The following is a 21,024-nucleotide window of genomic DNA, read 5'->3' as shown; positions in this document are numbered from 1 at the left end:
TTTGGTATTATTTTTATTTTAGATGGCAAAGGCTCCTTCAGCTGCGATAGGCATGCCGTCTGCATCTACATCAAAAAATGCTACAATGTCAGATGAAGAAATTGAACGGCAGCTTAAAGCTTTAGGAGTAGATTAGCTTTATGCTAATATGAAGCCTGACTTCTACAACTGCTCCAACATTGGCAATATGTACAGGTGTCAATAAAAAACCAGATTTCATCGCAAATCTTGCCTAAGCCATTATTGATAATGGTAATTTCTACAGAGAGTTGGAAGAACTAAACTTGAGAGAGAGAGCAGAACAAATATATGTCAGGAAGAATTTGTATATCTTTTATTAAATTGGGATATTTTGTTATCAGCCCATTTATTAATATGATTTAAATTTTGATTTCTTCAGTTTAGTTTTGGACAAAAAATATTTACCTTGATAACTATTCTATTCAGCTTTCGATTTCTACACTTTGTAAATTATTAGAAGCAGCCTTTCTGAAAGCATTTCAGCTCTGCTTTTATTGTAAACACTTCTTAAGAAATAACATGACTTAAAATGCAAGGTTGGTTTTTTCCAGTTGTAAGAGATAGTTGTCATCTTCAACAGAATGATTATAAAAATTTCAATAAAAATTTAGCGAATATTTTAATGACTTATTCTAGTTCAGTTTAATGTTAAAATGATACATATGTTTCCATTATAGGTTCTGGAATAGTATTGATATCCAATTAGTAAAGCTTCTGGAAACAAGACTGTGGTCTAAGATAATTTTCTGTTCGCAAAAATGTTGGAAACGGAAATATTGAATATTCCATTGTACTGTAATATAGCTGACTTGAAGAGTCTGTGCCTTTGTGTATATAATTCTTGGGTTTTTTAAATTAAGTTTTGAATTGTGAGAAAAGTAATGTAAGCCATTAACTTATGTTAGCACTGAAATTATGTGAACTCCATGATTGGTATGGAGTACATAACACCTGAAAAAGATAATCTTTTTTCCTGCAATAACATTTGTACATAAATACCATGCAGCATTTTTCAGATGTTACTTTTCAAAATATCCTTTATTGTCCAATATAATATGCTCTATATCCATTTTACACTTGAATGTTGTAACAGGCTTGACTGAAGTTAATGAATTTATTTGCACCTAATATGGTTAAATAACAAATGTGTTTTAGGACAGATAATTCACTAGAAATGAATATCAGGCTGTATTTTGTATTTTTTCAAACTGCAGTACAGACTTGAGACTGATCTTGTAAGTGCGAAGGATGTCAGTGAATAACATAACAAAATAATTGTTGAGGCTGTATTTGACTAATAATTACATGAAAATAGAATATCAACAGGAATGAGAATGTAGCATTCAATTTTAAAATTATGTATGCATCATGTCAAACTACTTAAATTATATGAAATTTGATTTTATAGCTACAACAATATTTAGGACAGTCTAACCCAATATAGATAGGTTGTGTAAGCTTTCATTGTGTAAAAATAAAAAAAGTATTTATTAATTTCCAATTTAATTTGATAGATTTTATTTGCATTAGTGCATACTATGGATCTGAAATAATGTATCAATTGGTTACTAAGGCTGCAATTTTTTTATATACTAGTACCTAAATTAAGCTTTAATGGAACTTCTCTCCAGGCATGAGCAGAATTTGTTATGCAGCACACGAATGCTAGGTATGACTTTTTTAAAAAGATATTCTGTTAATCCTTTATCTGGCCTTTCATATATTCAGATACTTGATATTAGTTAAATTAATAACATCAGTTTTTGAAAAGAATTGAATTTTTGAAAAATGTTTTTCTTTTTTTGCTTGCAAAATATCTATAATAATTTGCAAACTTAGTAATGAGGAGAAATAATTCATCTGGTGAAAAATACTACCTCAGCTGAAATATTGAAAATTATGTTTAAAAATTAATTATTCTATAATTGCAGATTAATGGAAATATCTAATAGAAGTTTACAGGAAAAATGCACACAATATGAGGCAGAATTTAACTTGGCAACTTTTCAATTCCAGTTGGTTGCTTTGTTTTCTCAGCTCTTCCTGCTTTAGGAATTTCTGCAATTTTTCCAGCCCTTGTGGGAGAGAGAAATACTTTATATTATAATGTACCGTACTAATTCAGCTTAATGATGCCAATAAAGTTTTGGATTAAACAACTACAGTATATAAATACAGAAATCACATTTTTAAAAATCAGATTTGAGGTTGGGGATCAGAGGTGCTGTTGTTTTGTGATAGCTATTTTGTGAATGAGATAGTACAAGGTTAACTTATCTGCTAACTGCATTTCCAAATTCCAAATGGGACTTGATATAATGCTTTCTATTTAAACATCAATATACAATTTTTAAAAAACCTGATTTGATTAAATATAAAAAACATATTATTTGTATGCTTAATTTATTGGTATATTTCATATTTTTGACAAATACTAGTTATGTTTTCCTTTCAAGCACCAAGAATTACTCCTTGCAAAATCTGAAAATGTAGGCAATAAAGTGGCCAAGCAGTCTTCATAACAGGAAAAAAATTGCATGTTTTTGAGCTTTCCAAATGTCTTTCTGCACTACTATGATGGGTCTTCCAGAGCAATAGACCCTTCACAAATGATTTTGAAGAACAGCTTAGAAGTTGCACAAGCATAATTTAAAATTGATACGATTTTTAAATAGATAGACTTCTTTTTCTGGCTGGTATAGAATCCTGAAGAAAAAGAAACATCTTAATGAATAGCAGGGAGGTGTGAGGTGTTCTTCTCAATCATTTTTGAAGTATACCGTTTTAATGTCTTCTTTTAAGTAAAGGTACTTAACAGAAATACACACACTTTCATTATTAATACATTTACAAAGGTAATATGCTATTTTTTTTGTTGGTGTAGTGGGGAAATAAGTTTTTCAAACATAGCTAAGAAATCCATTTGTCTGTGGAAAGAATTCTAGCACTCTTGATGGTCCTTAATAATGGAATTAAAGGTGTTCTGATGTAAACTTGTCTTTACTCTCTTTTCTCTTTGTCTTCGATTGCAGAACCAAACCCTCACCACTTCCTTTTCCAGATTGAGCCCCTCTGCCATTCTCATGATTTCTTGAGACGAAGGCTTGCTTTGTTCTGCAAAATGGCTTTCCAAAGCTTCTTTTGCAGCAATACTGAAAAGAAAAATACCATATTGCAATCATATTCAAACAGAGCTATTTTGTGTGCTATTTGAAAACTGTGTGCATCTTATCACATGTAATCAGTATCTCAATGTTGCAAAGGGTGTGAAAACATATGTACATTTTATATGTTTGGGCACACAACAGATAGACTATAAAACACTGATGGTGAACCGTTTTTTTTCTTGGGTACTAAAAGAGCCTGTGCGCGTGCTATTGTACATGCACAAGTGCCAACACCCATAATTCAATGCTTGGGGAGGGCGAAAGCAGCTTCCCTTAATACACACACACCCCGAAGGTTCTTTGGAGACCAGAGATGTCCTGTTTCCCAACCCTTCCAGGCTCCAAAGGCTTCTCTGGAGCTGGGGGAGGGAAAAAGTGCCCTCCCTTGTCCCCACCAGAGCCTCTGGGAGCCAAAAATCAACTGGCTGGCACACATGCACATTGGAGCTGAGCTAGGGCAACAGCTTGCATGCCAGCAGATATGCCTCTGCATGCCGCGTATAGCACCTGTAATATAAGTTCGCCATCAGTGGTATAGCACAAGACTTGGGGAAGGAAACCACTCCCATGTTTACCCAATCAATGCCTAAAGTAACTTAAAGAGATTAGCAAAGCAATTGGTGTAAATGCTAATAACCTATGTGTGAAAAGTGCTTTTTTCTCCAAGAAGCAACTGGACTTTCTGGTTTCTTTTTGAAATTGTTTCGCTTCTCACCGAAGAAGCTTCTTCAGCTCTGAAATCCCATGTTGCCATTGGCCCCCTTACCAGATAATATTAATAAGAGTGGCATTAGATTTAAATTTTTAATTCAGAGTTGTAGACAGTTTTTTCTAGAAAGTAACTCAAAAGAAGAAAAATTCTAGAGAAATTGAGATAAGATTTAGCGCTTGTACTTACATTGGTATTGCCAAAATTTAAAGAATATTCCTAGGGTTAATGGCAATTGTAAGCATTATTGGACATAGCTGAGGTTATAGGGGTAGTGGTGGGATTCAGCCGGTTTCAGCGAACCAGTATTTACATTGCTGGCTGGTACCTTCTCGTCCCGTCCCTTTTAGGAATCCCCACATGCCTCGTTTTGGCTCCCAAGTAAGTGCAGGAAGACTTTCTAGGCCCAAAATGGGCCATGCGGGGTGTGTGCGTGTATGCACTCCCCCTCAGCCTATTTTCACTCCTTCAGAGAGACCTAGGACCAAAATAGGGGTTGGGGAGACGGTGTGTCCCACCCCTCACAGCCTGTTTTGGCTCCCAGCAGGTTGCAGGAGGCTTGAGTGCTGCCTGTCACAGGCCACACCCACCCAGCCAGTCATTAGGGCACAGAACCAGTTGTTAAATTATTTGAATCACCCCACTATAGCAGCCTGATAATACTCTACCCTTGGCTGCAACCTTATTGTTGGTGCTTATTTAGCAGGCCTCAATGATAACAGTGAGAAGAATCATCTTCGATGGCCTGTTCCACACTCAATATAAGAAAGAAAAAGTAACAAATTATAGGAAGAGAAGAGCTAAGTCTTATGGTTTTCTCAGCATTTCTAAATGATTTATTTATTTATTTATTTATTTATTAGATTTGTATGCCGCCCCTCTCCGTAGACTTGGGGCGGCTAACAACAATATGTTCTTTTCTGTTGTTCTTTCCATCTACTATTACTTTGATATTGACATATTTCACGAATTACATTCCTGGAAAAAATATGAACAATAACATTTATCTAAGAAATGCTAAAGACAAATGAGAAGGAAGACAATGTCTTGTCTTTCTCTTAATACTATGATCAAATTCTTTCACTTCCTTTTCTGTCAATTTGGCTCACAAATATCCTTTTTTATAAATTATAGTTGCTTTGATTTAGCTTATAAATGCTATAAAATTCTATACAGTAATATTTTTATTCTTAGTTTTAACAGAATTAATATTACTGCAGCCAACAATTCTAATCACAAGAGGGCAGCATAGTATTTCTGTCCCGATATAAAAGCGGTATTCTGTTAAATATTTGTGATACTGATTTTGAAGTTTGAGGTGATCATATAAACTGCACCCATTTTGAGCAGTTTACAATTTAATAAAATTATAAATAAAACAATGTTGCAAAAATTATTATAAATGCAATAGCAACACTTGTAGCTGTTTTGATTGTTGAAAGGTTTCAGTTGCTTAGATTAAAATATGTGTTTCAATGGATTCTTCATTGAGCAAAACTTAATATAATCTCAGTAAGGAACCAAACAAGATATTTTTTCTAAGACTATAAATAATATTTAAATGATGTAGTTTGGAAATTCAAAATAAGAAAAAAATGGTAGAGAAGTTAGGATGCCTTCCAATCAGTATTTTGTATTTGTATTTTTCTAATTACTGTATAGCCAAGTTAATATTTTTCAAATATTTTCTGTAACCATGTAAGAATCTTTCTTTGGAATTCTTCCCAACTTGCCTTGCAGAGGTTTGCTAGGTCAGAAATATTATTGGGTTTCTTCACGTGTATTTCATATTTGAGATATCTCAATAGACTTTTAATAATACAGTACAGTGTTCCCTCAGTTTCGCGGGGGATGCGTTCCGAGACTGCCCGCAAAAGTCAAATTTCCGCGAAGTAGAGATGCGGAAGTAAATACACTATTTTTGGCTATGAACAGTATCACAAGCCTTCCCTTAACACTTTAAACCCCTAAATTGCAATTTTCCATTCCCTTAGCAACCATTCAGATTATTACTCACCATGTTTATTAAAGTTATTAAAAAAATATTTATTAAGGGCAGACGAAAGTTTGGCGTGACATATGACGTCATCGGGTGGGAAAAACCGTGGTATAGGGAAAAACCCCGTGAAGTATTTTTTAATTAATATTTTTGAAAAACCGTGGTATAGACTTTTCGGGAAGTTCGAACCCGCGAAAATCGAGGGAACACTGTATTCAGATTTAGGAAATAGTTCCACATTCCCTGCCTGCCTGCCTGCTGGTGCCTACTGAGCACTTCATACTTGAATGGGAAGTACATTTTGTATTGCTATAAAATCAAACTTCTTTTCTGTAATATTTATTTTCATAGTTTACAGAAGTTGTATTCTGTTTATTTAGAAATTTATTGAAACCTACAGTTTGATCAGTCATGTCCAAATAGTTGCATATAATTTGTAGATCATTATGAAGAAATACTCAGCTTACTCATCAAGACAGAATCCCTGTCACTTATGAGGACTATAGTGTACATTTGAAAAAAATAGTTCATTTCTTATTACGGTACCTAATGGTGGTTCTGCGTTTTCTTTTCCGTTCATTCATGCCAACTTTTTCATTGTATAGAGCTATACAGTGGAAAAAACAATTAAAGATCATATTAATTTCAATGTTGCAAAACATCTTGTGTCACTTGTACTGTGCTTAATTGTTTCTGTTTGTCTTTGATATTTTATAAAAGAAATATGATAGAGGTGCAATAAGGTGTGTTAAAATTAATATTAAACTATTCTCTTATGACAAATATGCATTATAGTTGCAATGGTCTTGTATAACAAATGCTAAATTGTTTAGAGTGGTTTTATGCATTATTATTGTAACAGGAAGGAGAACACATTTGAATACATCAGAAGCATATAACATCCAGTTTGTGTGTATATTGGGATAATGGTAAGGGATTTGGGCATTTGGTCTCTACACACTACCACATTAAATTTTATATGAAACTGTCAAGATGTGAGGACTTTCAGTTTAATTCAAGGAATTGGACAAAGGTGTGGTCAATCATTAACCGCTGAGGAATTAGCCATTTTTATGTACCCACCTTTATTTTTGGTGGACTTTCAACATCCTAATTTCTGGAGAATCCTTATATATATTGGCTCATCAAGTGATTTTGTGAAATTCCTGCTTAAAATCAGTGGTAGGACTACCTCCAAATAGAGATGGGTGAATGGAAGTAAAGTTGTGGCCAAGGGCACACAAACTGGCACTCGGAGCATGCTCAGAGAATTTATACAGCCAAGGAGTGAGACCATTGAGGAGTTAAGCCATTTTAATTAGTAGTTGATTCTAAAACCCTTTACTAGTAGCTTGTGTGCGCATGCAGGTGCGCCGAGCCTCCCGCTGCCTGTACTACCAGTTTTTAGAACTGGGCCCAGCGGGAAGCAAACCACCACTGATTTTAATGCACCCACCTCTATTTTTATGACTCGTAAATGATGGGACATTATTTTTGACATAATTACAAATATAATCTAATACAGTGGTACCTCCGTTCTCGACCACAATTTGTTTTGGAAGTGTGGTCGAGAACTGAAACAATTTAAGATAAATTCCCCTCCTCAGTTGTCTCTTCCTCTAGCTTGCCTGCTTCTGTCCCTGCGTGTCTCTCTCTCTCTCTCTCTCTCTCTCTCTCTCTCTCTCTCTCTCTCTCTCTCTCTTGCTGACTTCCATCTTCAGTTCTCTCACTCGCCCGCTTCTGTCCCCAACTCTCTCTGTGTGTGTGTAGCTTGCCGGCTTCTATGTTCAGCTCTCTCACTCGCCCGCTTCTGTCCCTGGCTCTCTCTCTCTCTCTCTGTAGCTTGCCTGCTTCTGTCTTCAGCTCTCTCGAGTGTTCGAGTTCCAAATATTTGTTCGGATTTCAGGGCAAAAGTTTCTTGAATTTCCTGGTCGAATACTGATTTGTTCGAAATGAGAAGCGTTAGAAAACCGAGGTACCACTGTATATGACCAAATACTGAGTTTCCTCCTTGAGGTGCTTTGTCACGCCTGTACTGCAGCCATGAGTTGTTGCTTGTTTGTGCATCTTTCTGCCCTCAATAAACAAACTGCTCTTTTGGGTTGAGATCAGTGACTGACGTGGCCAATGAAAAATATTTAATTTCCTTATCTTGATTTCTTTGCCTTTTATTATCAGTCAAACCATCAATAAACACTGGTGACCTGGTTCATTGATAGGCATACGTACTTATGCCATAACATTGCCTCTGCCATATTTGACAGATGGATGGATGCTTCGATCATGAACTATTCCTTTAGTTTTCCAGACTTTTTCCATCATTCTGGTACAAGTTAATCTTAATTTTATCAGTCCAAACAATATTATTCCAGAATTGGTAAGGCTCTTTGGTTGTTCTGTGACAAAGTCTGATCTGATCTTTCTATTCAGGATAGTTGCCAGTGCTTTGCACCTTGTTGTGAAGCCTCTGTATTTACATACATGAAGCCATCATTTGACTGTAGACTTTGATAATGGCATGCCTACCGTCTCAAGTGTTTCTTGACTTGTTTTGCAAATGGGTTTTTCTTCACCAATGATAGAATTCTCTGATCATCGCTTTAGTTATCTTCCATGGTTTTCCATGGTCTTTGGTACTGCTGAGCCTGTGAGTTGTTTATTTTGTATTCCATTCTCTTGTTTTGGATATTTTGAATGTTTTTCCTCTCTCTCTTTGATTGGTTTATTTATAGGTCTAATGGTGGCCTCTTTTACTTGCATAGATACCTCTTTGGACATCATATTGAATGTTCTAGTGAACAGCTGCCAATTGCAAATGTAACACACTGAACTAACTCTAGACCTTTATATGCTTGATTTGTCATGGACTAATCAGGGAACAAGACAGACCCAGAACTGCTTGTCAGCCATCTGACAACCATTATGAGTCACCAAAAATTGGGATGCGTGTATTAAAATGGCCATAATTCGTCAATGTGTAACTTTTGTCAACTCCTTGAATTAAAACAAACTCTCCACTTCATTCAGGTTGAGTGTTTCATTTCAAATTGAATGTGGTTGTGTACAGAAGCCAAATGCTGAAAAAAACTCTATATATGAATCTATATACTGTATTTGACCAAGAACATTTGCTCTGCCAACATTATTTCTGCAACCATTGCATTCATGTAAATCTATATATTCATAGTCTTCTGAGGAAATGCTTCATAATTTTCCTTCAAGTATGTTGTCAGACAAATAAAAAGTGTTAGCTTAAAGTATTTTAAAAGTTAAAAATGTGTAAACAGGATTACTTCTTAAAGTAGCTTTATAATTGCCTAAAGTGCAATAGATAGAGTTCAGGAACATATTTACCATTACTGGTTTAAGCTGTAGATTATACTTTACAATTTCTGTCAGTGAGGCTGTGGAAATATTATTTGATTTTGTTTATATGCACTTTTCCCATGCATTAAATGAACATGTATAGTGCAAAAGGAATCATACTGTTTCCATAGCATTAATGTATCTGGACCCTATTTACAATACACAGTGTACATAGTGTGAAGGGGTTCTACACATATACCATAGATACATATGTACACATAAACAAACCCAACATTTGTTATAATGCAAATATGCAATAGCTTAGCTTTCTACAGGTACATAGCATTAAATTTGATGTTTGGTTTGTGAGAATAATCTAATTCTTCCTTTAAGAAATAAGGGAATTATTGTCTGAAAAATAAACGTATTTCTTGTATACTTTCACTGATCCATGTACGGTTCTAAACATGTAATGTGATATTTAAATTTTGAAAGAAAACTTCTTTGGAGCACAAAGAATATCACATGCTTTGCCCTTGTTAACAAATTCTTAAAATAGCTACATTTCTTCCTTAAATTCAGTGCCTGTGGTCCAGTGATGTTCATTTGGTTTAACAAGTTTCTGACAAGTATTTCTTGTGCATCCTTATATGTTCAACTTTTTCAGACTCAAATGCTATGCTCTTTACTTGCACGTAAAGACAAATAGTTTTGACTTTTAAAAGAAATATGTGATACCTCCTACTTGTTCTGCTTCCTCCAACCACTTAGTTAATATGGATTTTAGTTTGCAGGCATTTTTGAAACTCAATTGCAAGTTTTCAAACCGGCAAATAGTCGTCTGGCTGAATTCAGAGCCATGTACTGCAGCTAGAGCCTCTCCAACATTTGTTTGTGTATAACCTGCCAAAAGATAACAGGTCTAAAGAATCCAATTAAAAATCCAAAATCAATGAAAATGGATTTTGTTATTTGCAATCACCGAATACGATACTTTAGAATAAAATATATATATATTTAGTTGCCTAGTTGAATTACATACCTAGTTTAATTCTTCTCAACTTGAACTCATTGGCAAATTTCTCCAGCTCTCTGATTTCTGGAGAATCCATATCTATTGGTTCATCAAGCGATTTGGCCTTTTTCCGAAATTCCTGCTTAAAATCAGTGGTAGGATCAGCTCCAAGTAGAGATGGATGCATGGAAGTAAAGCTGTGGCTTAGAGCACATGAACTGGCACTCAGAGCATGCTCGGGGAATTTATACAGGCAAGGAGTGAGGCTACCTATTCAGAAGCAAAACACATATAGCTTTCTGATTAAAAACCAATTTTAAGGAGATAAAATATTGTGTTAGTTTTGTTAAGTATACAGTGGTACCTCGAGATACGAGTTTAATTCGTTCCGGACCTGGGCTCTTAAGTCGAGCAGCTCTTATCTCGAACGACTTTTCCCCATAGGAATTAATGTAAATAATTTTAATTGGTTCCAGCCCTCAAAAAACTCACAAAGTTAGTCTAAATTATGCAGAAAGACATGTTTTTAATGAAGAAATGTACATGTACATATAAATGAATAATGAAGTTTCTTTCACTTAACTTGTAAACTTTCTTAAACTTTTAAATTTACATATGTTCAACTTCTCTGCCACCCAATCCTGTAGGACAGAGGTCCCCAACCCTTTTTGCACCAGGGACCGGCTTTAAGCGATCAAGAGAGGAATGGGTGAATGAATGGACGGAGGGTGGGAAGGAAGGAAGGAAAGAGGGAAGGGACAGGAACAGAGGAAGGAAGCAAGGAAACTTATGAAAGGGGAGAGTAAGAGAGGAATGAGTGAAGGGAGGGAGGGAGGGAGGGAAGAAGGTGGGAAGGAGAAAGAAAAGAATAGAGGAAGGGAAGGTAAAAGAGAGAAAGAAAAAGAGCAAGAAAGAAAGAAAGAAAGAAAGAAAGGGGAAGGGACAGGAACAGAGGAAGGAAGCAAGGAAACTTATGAAAGGGGAGAGTAAGAGAGGAATGAGTGAAGGGAGGGAGGGAGGGAAGAAGGTGGGAAGGAGAAAGAAAAGAAGAAATAGAGGAAGGGAAGGTAAAAGAGAGAAAGAAAAAGAGCAAGAAAGAAAGCTGAAAGCCCCCCCCCGAGCCCCCCAGGCCGGCTGCAACCTTTTAAAACATGCGCGCCGCTTCGCAGCTGTCTCCTGAAGCCGAACGCGGAAGTTAGCATTTGGCTTCAGGAGACAGCTCCTTGGCGCTTGTATCTCGAATTTGGGCTTGTAAGTAGAACAAAAATATCTCTCCCCTCCCAGCTCTTATCTCGAGTTGCTCTTAAGTAGAGCAGCTCTTATGTCGGGGTTCCACTGTATATCAATCATTGGTAAATAATGGGTAATGACAGCTTACATTTTTATTTATTTTAATTCAGTCACAATTATTTTTAGAAAACATGTGCCTGAATATTAACAACAGTATTACAATGATATCTGTAAAGACACTGAAGATGGAAACCGAAAAAGAAAAAGAAAAGTCATTCAAAAGATCTCTGAACTCAAAAAGTTGTTGTAACTTCAGATTGGGAAGGCAGCATTGGATAAACAATAATTGTTGTTTTTTTTAAAGTCCATCTTTATTTTAGGTGGAAAGATTATAGTAAAATACTACGCAGTAGAGATGTTGACATCAAAGAAATCCTAGTAGATATTCCTTAAGTACAAAGACCTTTAGAAGCAGAACATTAAAATAGATGGGCACTCTGGGTGGAAGTTGGAAGATTTCAGGAGTTGATGAATTACACAGAAAAATATGGCAAGGAACAGAGGAAAAATCAAAGTTCCAATTAAGATATTATAGGAAATCTGAAGAACAGGTTAGCCAACAGAAAGGAAATCTAAAAATAATATAAATTATTCAATATCTTAATTTTACAAACTTCTAAAATAAAGTTTAGGATCATCTGATTCAGATTATAATCTTTCATAAAAGGGAAACACTAGATGATCAAGCTGGTTTTAAAAGAGACATCATTGTTGATTCACAATTGTTAAATGCTAAATCCAGAAAATATCAAATCAATATGAGCTTCACTGATTGTAGAAAAGTCTTTAATTGGGTCAACCAAGTTAAGTTATGGAATATGTTTACAAGAATGGGAATCTTAAAACATTTCATTGTTATCATGGAAATAGGACAAATGGGACTAAGAAAACGTCACTCTAAACAATATGGTGAAATTCATTAGCTCTAAGTTGGAAAAGTTAGACGAGGCTTTGTACTCTCCGTATTTATTCATTTTGCAAGCTGAAGATATATTAAGAAAGGCTTTATGAAAAGCATCTACCTTTATTGAAAAGTTTATAATGCTGGGAAAAGTAGGAGGAAATAGAACAAGAGAATAAGAAGCAGCAAGGTTGATGGAAATGGTTAAGTAGAAAGAAGGGAACTAGACCAATAAGAAATCAATTCCTGGGAAAATCCCAGAAAGAATTATCAAGCCAAGAGTTTGCAGCATTTAGAAAGGATCATGGTGATTACTAAAACTCAGTGTGGTTATATTAAAATATGTATCATGACAGACAAATCTTACTGCTTTTTAGCCAGGTAATTATATTACTAGACTAAAACAATGGTGTAGATACAAAATATAACATATCAGAAGACAGGCTCGCTTTTCAAAAAATCTTAATATGTTATATGTATCTAGTGAAATTCTGTTCAATGGTGATAAACGTAAGGTCTCATTTTGTAGGAAAACCAGGTGCGCAAGTACAAGATGGATGGAACCTGCTTCTGTAAAGCACAGATTAAATATGAACCAGCAGTGGCAGCAGCTGCAAAAAAGACAATGAGACCTCATCAAGGGCACAGGAAGAGAACACTTAGTATAAGAGATGGTTAAGAGGAACTTCACTACAGGGGGAGACTTGCCTTGTAAAGTGCCAACTCCATTCACAACATTGGGATGAGACATGCTGCAGGTCTGCAAAATACGGCTTTGAGAGAGACTTGCTGCCAGCACATCTGGAGCAGTAGGCTTGATACCTATTAGAGATGGGCGGGAGGGAGAGGAGACTGCAAGAATATCAATTGAGATATAAAGAATTTCACCTTAGTTTTAGCCCATAATAGCATCAATAAATAAGAATCATTCCTGCAACTTTTTCTTTTTTAAAAAATACATTGTATTTTATCCATTTAGTGCAACCTTTGTCAGTTTGAAGCCCCCTAAATATTGAACTAGTTCCCTTTGGTTGCTCTTTTTTCTTAAAGATAAATAAATGAATTACAACAAAACAAATCTTTTTCTTTTACTGCAATGTGTAATACCCCTTGGCACAAGTCAAAGGAAGAGCAGTAACCTTGTTGGGATGTTAAACCGAGCCAAGCCTAGCTAGTAACTGGATGACAGTCCTTCAAAACAACAACAACAAAAAAGATCTATAAGCTAGAATGAAAATTTGAAGGGGAAAAAAAACCATTCTTGAAGTGGAACCATTTCTGGCACATAGTCAAGAAAGGTACATAAATAAATTAGGAAGTTATTTGGAATTCAGATTCAACTTAAGACAGAATTTATTTCCATAATAATGACACAAGACCAATCAAACTATTTCTTGTGGATCAGACTTCTTTATGTAAACATTTACAAATCAATTACGAATTTATTTATTTATTTATTAGATTTGTATGCCGCCCCTCTCCATAGACTCGGGGCAGCTAACAACAATAATAAAAACAGCATATAACAAATCTAATATTTAAATTACTAAAAACCTTTATTAAAAACCAAACACACACACAAACATACCATTCATAAGTTGTGTAGGCCTAGGGGGAAGGTATATCTCAATTCCCCCATGCCTGATGACAGAGGTGGGTTTTAAGGAGCTTACGAAAGGCGAGGAGGGTGGGGGCAATTCTGATCTCTGGGGGGGGGGTTGGTTCCAGAAGGCCAGGGCCACCACAGAGAAGGCTCTTCCCCTGGGTCCTGCCAAACGACATTGTTTAGTTGACAGGACCCGGAGAAGGCCCACTCTGTGGGACCTAACTGGTTGCTGGGAGTTTTGCGGCAGAAGGTGGTCCTGGAGATATTCTGGTCCAATGCCATGAAGGGATTTATAGGTCATAACCAACACTTTGAATTGTGACCGGAAACTGATTGTCAACCAATGCAGACTGCGGAATGTAGGTGTAACATGGGCATATTTAGGGAAGTCCATGATTGCTCTCGCAGCTGCATTCTGCACGATCTGAAGTTTCCGAGCACTCTACACTCTACATGTAGAGAGCATTACAGTAGTCGAGCCTCAAGGTGATGAGGGCATGAGTGACTGTGAGCAGTGACTCCCGGTCCAAATAGGACCACAACTGGTGCACCAGGCAAACCTGGGCAAACGCCCCCCTCGCCACAGCTGAAAATCCTTAATGGACAGACAATCTAAATGATTGGTCTTAGATTTATTAAATTTATTTATTATCATTATACTTAATACCTATGCTTTCTATACATGCTAACACTTTGTGATAACACAATGACAATATTAGCTGGTGGACCAATGATTATGAGATTTTTTAGGCTTTTAGGCTGACACTCATTTTGGCAATAGCTTTTGATAATTGCCACAAATAAGCTATAGTTTCAATGAACAATTACTTGGAATTGTCTTTATTGTTCCCACAGACTCAAAATGTTTTAGATTTTCTTTCAGAAAGTATTTCTTACCTGCCATCATGCCATATGCTGTTTGTTGGTTTCCATAATGACAAGAAGGAACAGAATAATGCAGACCTGGAGGTATATTCCCCATAGTATCCATGGAAAAGCATATATGGGCATATTTAAGGTTTGGTTTCAAAGAATAAATAAATGAGACCCGTAAGAACATATACATGGATTCATAAAATATTATCTCTATCAAAATTCATGAAAATTATCTTTTCGATTTGTCATGATCTGAACTCACTGAATATCTAAAGAATATGATATTGTTTGATTTCTACATGCAGAAAATCAGTTATCCAATTTAATGATTACAGACAAAGTTTTCATTCCACTTTCTCTATCTTGTAAGTTATAGGCTGAACCATGATCTTAATTGTTACATATATGGAACAGATTTTAAATAATTAAAACAGAATAAAATTATAGTCCTGAAACAGCTGAATAAATCTCCACGTAATATTTTATTTGCTATTTCATTTCTTTTGAATTCAAAAGTAGGCTATAGCTACAAGGTAGAACATAACATTTAAAAAGAATAGCATAATATGTTTTCATGATTGTTTGCTTTGTAAGTCTTTCAACTACCAAGCTTGTTTATTCCTAGGAATAATGACTTTAATGCATTGTTGAATTAATTCATGTTATAAGGGAGCATTTCTCAGTGACATTTCATTGAGTTGGATATTTTGGGGGGATTTGAAGGGAAAACGGACTGCAGTGCTTTAAACATTAGTTGACAGGATAGCTAAGGTGATGGTGTACAGGTTTTCTCATACATCTCTTGTTCAGACGCACAGTTGCTTATATATAGAAACTTTGTCTTTTGTCAGAATACATTCCTGTCTGGGAAAAATCACTGGGTTATGACTTTAGGAGAGTTCCAATAATTAGTTTCTGGGGGGAGGGGGGGGTTTGTTTATTATTATTTATTATTTATTAATCAGATTTGTATGCCGCCCCCTCCGCAGACTCGGGGTGGCTAACAACAATTGTTGTTGTTAATATTATTATTATAGCAGAATTATGGCCATTTTTTCTTATTTTGAATTTTGCAACATTTAAATATTGTTTATATTCTTAGAAAAGTACCTTATTGATATTATATCAAGTTATGTTCAATGATTAATCTTTTCCACATTGCCATCCTCCATTTCTTCTTGAATAACAATTTTGGCCCAAAAGACTTTGGCCATTTGGACACGTAATGATGTAAACAAAACTGCACTAAATCTAGACCACTATGCTCAGTGGTCTAACCAGTCTTTAATGAAACACAGAAAATATTAGAATATGCCTAAAATGATACTACTGGTCATTGAGGTAATGATGACTATCTACCCACGTATTACATAATAGGACATTTCTACCAATGAATACTATAAGTAATTTTCCTGGACTGATCATTTTAAAAGAGGAGAAAAAGAGAGAAAGGAAGGGGAGTATACAAAACAGCTTTTACAGTTGTTATTGCATATTCTTATGTTGTTCTACAAGATACATATATGTAAAAGATTATATGTCAAACTATGTAAATGTGTTAAAATGTTAATTCAGCAAAATGCCAAAGTAATGAAATGAATCAAATATTGAGTTCCTTTTTAATAGGGAGATTATTTGCTTTCAAGGTCAGTGCAGAGTTCTGATTTAAGATTTGATCATATCAAAGTTCTGATCGAACTTATCCTCTCCACAAATTTCAGTTCCTGTCTATTTATTAACATTGCATTATTTACTTGTTCCAAAAAGCTATCACAGTAAATTTTGGTGTTTTAAGATGAAGTTAAGAAATCATTATAGAAAACTTATCTGCTTGTTATTGTTGTTTTAAAATAGCTTAAAACACTTATTTACATTAATGGAATTAATTTCAGTTTCCATTCATTCATTTCTTTAATCTCATCATGAACTCCTTTGGATGGAAGTAATTTCAGTGGAGTATTAGTAATTTCATTGTTTTGAGTTATGTATGTATAATAATGAAAATTCATCTAAAAATCTCTTTTTCCCATGAATGTGGATTGAGAAACACCATTCAAAATACCTAAAACATCTTGCTATCAGTTAATGTACAAAGCAAGAAAACTATCTATAGATTAATTTTTCAAATGGCATCATTAAAACAATACTAAAGGGAAAAAAAGCTATGGTCTATATATGCTTATTTGGAATTCTGTCTCTTTGAATACATTGAGATTTATTAAGCAACCAAAAAAGCACTCAGAAGTAAAGCTATTTTTTAATAAAATAAAATACAAGTTCAGTTAAAATCTTCCAGCAAGAAAATATTTATATTCCTTTTCCAAGAATTAGATATACAGCAATTTATGAATCAATATTAATCAGTATTTCACTAATGAACACTGTCGCAGGATCTTCAGTTAGTACTACAGGAAATATTGGGTAATAATTTTTCCAACTTCTGAAATGCAATTAAGAATTTTAAAATTTGAAATTTCAGGTACAACCATCAGTTCCCAGATTAAATTGATGTGAAATATTCTATAAAATATATTAAAATAACATATAATCAAGTCTTTCTCATTCCTTTTGAAGAATCAGTAGAAGATAATAACCCAAATCATTTCTCCAAATGTTTGAAATACAAGCTACAAAACTTTGTATATACTTTCATTGTTTAATAATTTAAATGTTGTTCTAGAAATTATTACAAGCTATTATTAATTTAAAGTATTCATCAAGTTTTATATTTTATCATGCTTGTAATTATGTGGACAATGAAAGAGGGTTAGCAATGGAAAATATATATTTTTTTAAAATCATAAGAGAATGAAAAGAGATAAAAAGTTTTTCACAAAGAAATTCAGTGATTTTACATGAACAGCGTGATAGTTTTCTTTCTTTACTCATGAATTTTTACAATATTAATAGTATTCTTCATTTTATGGATTGAATTAATTCCAACTATTTGACAAAAAAGCATAATAAAAGTCAAATGGAAATGCAAAGTCATTTTTGTATCACCTGAAATAAACTAATTTTACATAATTTGCATCAAAATGGATCACTTCAGGATTGGAGCACTGACAGATGCCTACCATTCATTACCTGCCATTTCATAAAGTGTAAAGTTTTCAATTTTTCCCCAATTCTGTGCTAGACGTTTTAAAAAAGAACTAAAACAAAAGTTTGAATTCTTTTCAATGTAATGAGTTCATATCATTAAATATTGAATAGAATGACATTGATTTGATGGTCGAATATTGATTACAAGATAAGCCTCAAAGAGTAATTTTAAATCAACGTGATAATTAAAAGACATCATAAGCTAATGAAATACCAATTTTGCTTGAAGGATTTCTTAAATTGTTTGTATAGCATAGCAAAGATGCTAAACTGAAGCCAGTAAAATGGCACACTGATAAAAGTAGCAATTTTATAATAATAGAAACGGTACCTGTAGACACCACATTAGTGGCATGATTGGAGACAGGCAAGCACTCTGCAGCACTATGATGCATTATCAGAGGCAGAGTGGAAGATGAATCAGAAGTCAAGGGGATGAAGGTGTCAGCTGAAGAAAAGACTTGACAACTCATTCCCACCAAAACATAAGCAAAAAAATAATAATAAAATAGAATGAGAGTGAAAGAGGAATGAAGGGATGCCTTGCCTTGCTCTTCTCCCAAGACTATCCTATACAGTTCACAGCAACTCAAATTCAGTTGGCCAACTTCATTACTTGCATATATACATAATGTGAGTTATAGTGCACTGCGAGTTGTGTGCAGGCATTTATACCACCAGGAAATCCTTTTATCCATGTTAATGGGCTTTGCTAGGCTGGGTTGCTTAATCACTCTGGAAACTCCTTCTTTCCCACCGAAAGGCAACAGATACCCAATTAATGAGGGGAAACAAGAGAGCTAGTTTTTCAAATTCTTTCAAGCTGGCTTTTGTGAAGGAAACAATATTGGATAAAGCTATATGAGGGAGTAGTGTTACCCCAGTTTCTGCTCATGAGAAGGAGGAAAGCTTTTCTGTGTTATCTTACGACACCTGTCTAGGCTTTCCCTATCCCTAGTAAATATTGACAAATTAAAATGTTATTATTATTTTTTTTATTAATCAGATTTGTATGCCGCCCCTCTCCGCAGACTCGGGGCGGCTCACAGCAATAATAATACAATGTAAACAAATCTAATATTTAAGTTAATTTAAAGAACCTCAATTTAGAAACCAATCATACATACTAGCATACCATGCATAAATTTTATAAGCCTAGGGGGAGGGAAAATGTCAATTCCCCCATGCCTGACGACAGAGGTGGGTTTTAAGGAGCTTACGAAAGGCTAGGAGGGTGGGGGCAACTCTGATATCTGGGGGGAGTTGGTTCCAAAGGGTCGGGGCCGCCACAGAGAAGGCTCTTCCCCTGGGTCCCGCCAATGATATTACATTCCAAACTGCAGCGATCTGATTTATCTGAAGAATATAAATATCAATAATTAATTGAAAGAACCTTAAATATATTTTATAATCTGGGAAAAATGGGTTGGGTATATTGTTATGAATCAGTATTTATTATATTAGGACATGGGAAAACATCAGTTTTCTCAGTCCGGTCAACTTATACAGTTCACTGTTTTATAAATCCCCAAATCCTGACCTCACAAAATCTCAAAAGAAACATGCTGAGGACAAGCCAGGACAAAATTGTGTTGTGAGCCTCCCTGAGTCTCAGGAAAAGGGCGGCATAGAAATCTAAATAATAAATAATAAATGAAATGATGAGAAAGGAGGATAATTTAGATCCAAAATCATCCAATCCTAAATTTGCTATGTTTTTTAATTCAACTTTCCCATGGGATAACCAGATGGTGGAGAGATTAGACTACAATACCAGAATTGAAGCAGATTCAGATACAGATTTGCTTCAGCTATGAAAGCTCTGTGGATGACTTTGGACCAATCTCTCTATCATCATAACTACCTTGTTGATGAAAGTGTTTGGAATTATGCTTGTATATCTATCTAATTCATGAGATTTTAACTCTGCTGCCTTTGCTCTTATTTCAAATCCCTATATTATCATCATTGCCATCATCATCACCACCACCACATGATTATGGCAGGAACAGAAGTGGAAAAATATTGTAAATGATACTAGGCATGAATCTAACAACGAAGCAAGCAATCAGAAGTATTTTGTTTTCTTTTAAGTAAACATTGTTCCTTGCTCCTTCTCTCTCTGGTGGCAAAAGTTGAGGCTTTTCAAATCACTTTACTTTTGAATGCTCCAACTGAAGAGCAAAATTGTTGCATTAATATCATCTGTTCTCTTGATTTATTTATTTTTAATGTGCATTTTAATGTGCATATACCCTGTGGTGTATGCAAATAATATTGTTGATGGTTCCCATTTCTTGTCAGTTTCATCTCCAGTCATGAAGGAAGAGACATAAATAATCCTGTATACTGCTCCAGAGACGATAAGATCATCCTCCTTTCCCGTTTTAATTTTCAAGAGAAACAAAAAAGACATTCATGCTGGATAGAACTTGTGAAATATTGCAAAGACTTCTCCTGAGAAAGGTATACTTTAATGTTGGTTTCAAAGAGCTGGTAAAAAAAAATTAGGGAATTATTTGTGCATTGATTGATTGATGTATAGTTTCCTCAGAAGTACAGAATACTTTTATCAGATTAGAACTGGACAAAACCAGTTCTGGAGATGGAACATTAGAAATAAAAACAAGGATATTATTATTGGGGGGGAGGATGTAAAGGGATAAAAACAGAATTCTGGAAACCTGTTATGGAGGCAAAGATCATAGCCATTTAGAAAATAATAGTGTATTAAGATGACACTATTTGATTTGTGGCCTTGATTAAGCAATAGTAAAACAATATTTATAAATCACCAGAATAAAATCAAATTAAGGTAACTTTTACTGTAATTTTAAAATAAAATAAAATAACAAAACAAAACAAAAGAACACTTATTAAATTAGCCAAAAATAAAAGATTTATTAAAAACATTCAAATCACTGTAATTAACAGTTTACCTTATTGGAACAAAAAATAATGATTTTCTCAACAAGTCCTATCAAAGGCAGCTACCTTCAGTGTAGCCTAGAAAACTGATAAAGAGATAG

The 21,024-nt window shown here is 34.7% G+C and overlaps 2 protein-coding genes across 3 annotated transcripts in view; one reads left to right on the top strand and one right to left on the bottom strand.

Moving 5' to 3' along the window:
* CHMP2B (charged multivesicular body protein 2B) overlaps window positions 1-1,522 on the top strand; it is a 31,221-nt gene extending 29,699 nt beyond the window's left edge. The window contains exon 6 of the mRNA XM_070750245.1: window positions 23-1,522. Within this exon, the coding sequence (XP_070606346.1) occupies window positions 23-136 (114 nt within the window). The 3' untranslated portion in view covers window positions 137-1,522. The remainder of the gene's footprint in view (window positions 1-22) is intronic.
* On the bottom strand, window positions 21-18,468 carry POU1F1 (POU class 1 homeobox 1). Of its 2 annotated transcripts, none has more exons than XM_070750243.1 (6): window positions 18,282-18,468; window positions 14,912-15,016; window positions 10,245-10,487; window positions 9,941-10,105; window positions 6,443-6,503; window positions 21-3,173 (listed from the first exon to the last, which is right to left on the bottom strand). In XM_070750243.1, exons 1-6 carry the CDS (start codon window positions 18,466-18,468, stop codon window positions 2,963-2,965), a joined length of 972 nt encoding a protein of 323 aa, XP_070606344.1. In that variant the 3' UTR covers window positions 21-2,962. The 2 variants fall into 2 exon arrangements, with proteins under 2 accessions (XP_070606344.1, XP_070606345.1); XM_070750244.1 differs by having other exon boundaries at window positions 14,912-14,977; window positions 18,327-18,468.
* Between the last annotated feature and the right edge of the window lie 2,556 nt (window positions 18,469-21,024).

This window comes from Erythrolamprus reginae, chromosome 4 (assembly GCF_031021105.1).
Source record: "Erythrolamprus reginae isolate rEryReg1 chromosome 4, rEryReg1.hap1, whole genome shotgun sequence".
Taxonomy (NCBI): Eukaryota; Metazoa; Chordata; class Lepidosauria; order Squamata; family Dipsadidae; genus Erythrolamprus; species Erythrolamprus reginae.
The sequence above is the reverse complement of the archived record's forward strand: the minus strand, read 5'-3'. Positions and strand labels throughout refer to the sequence as shown.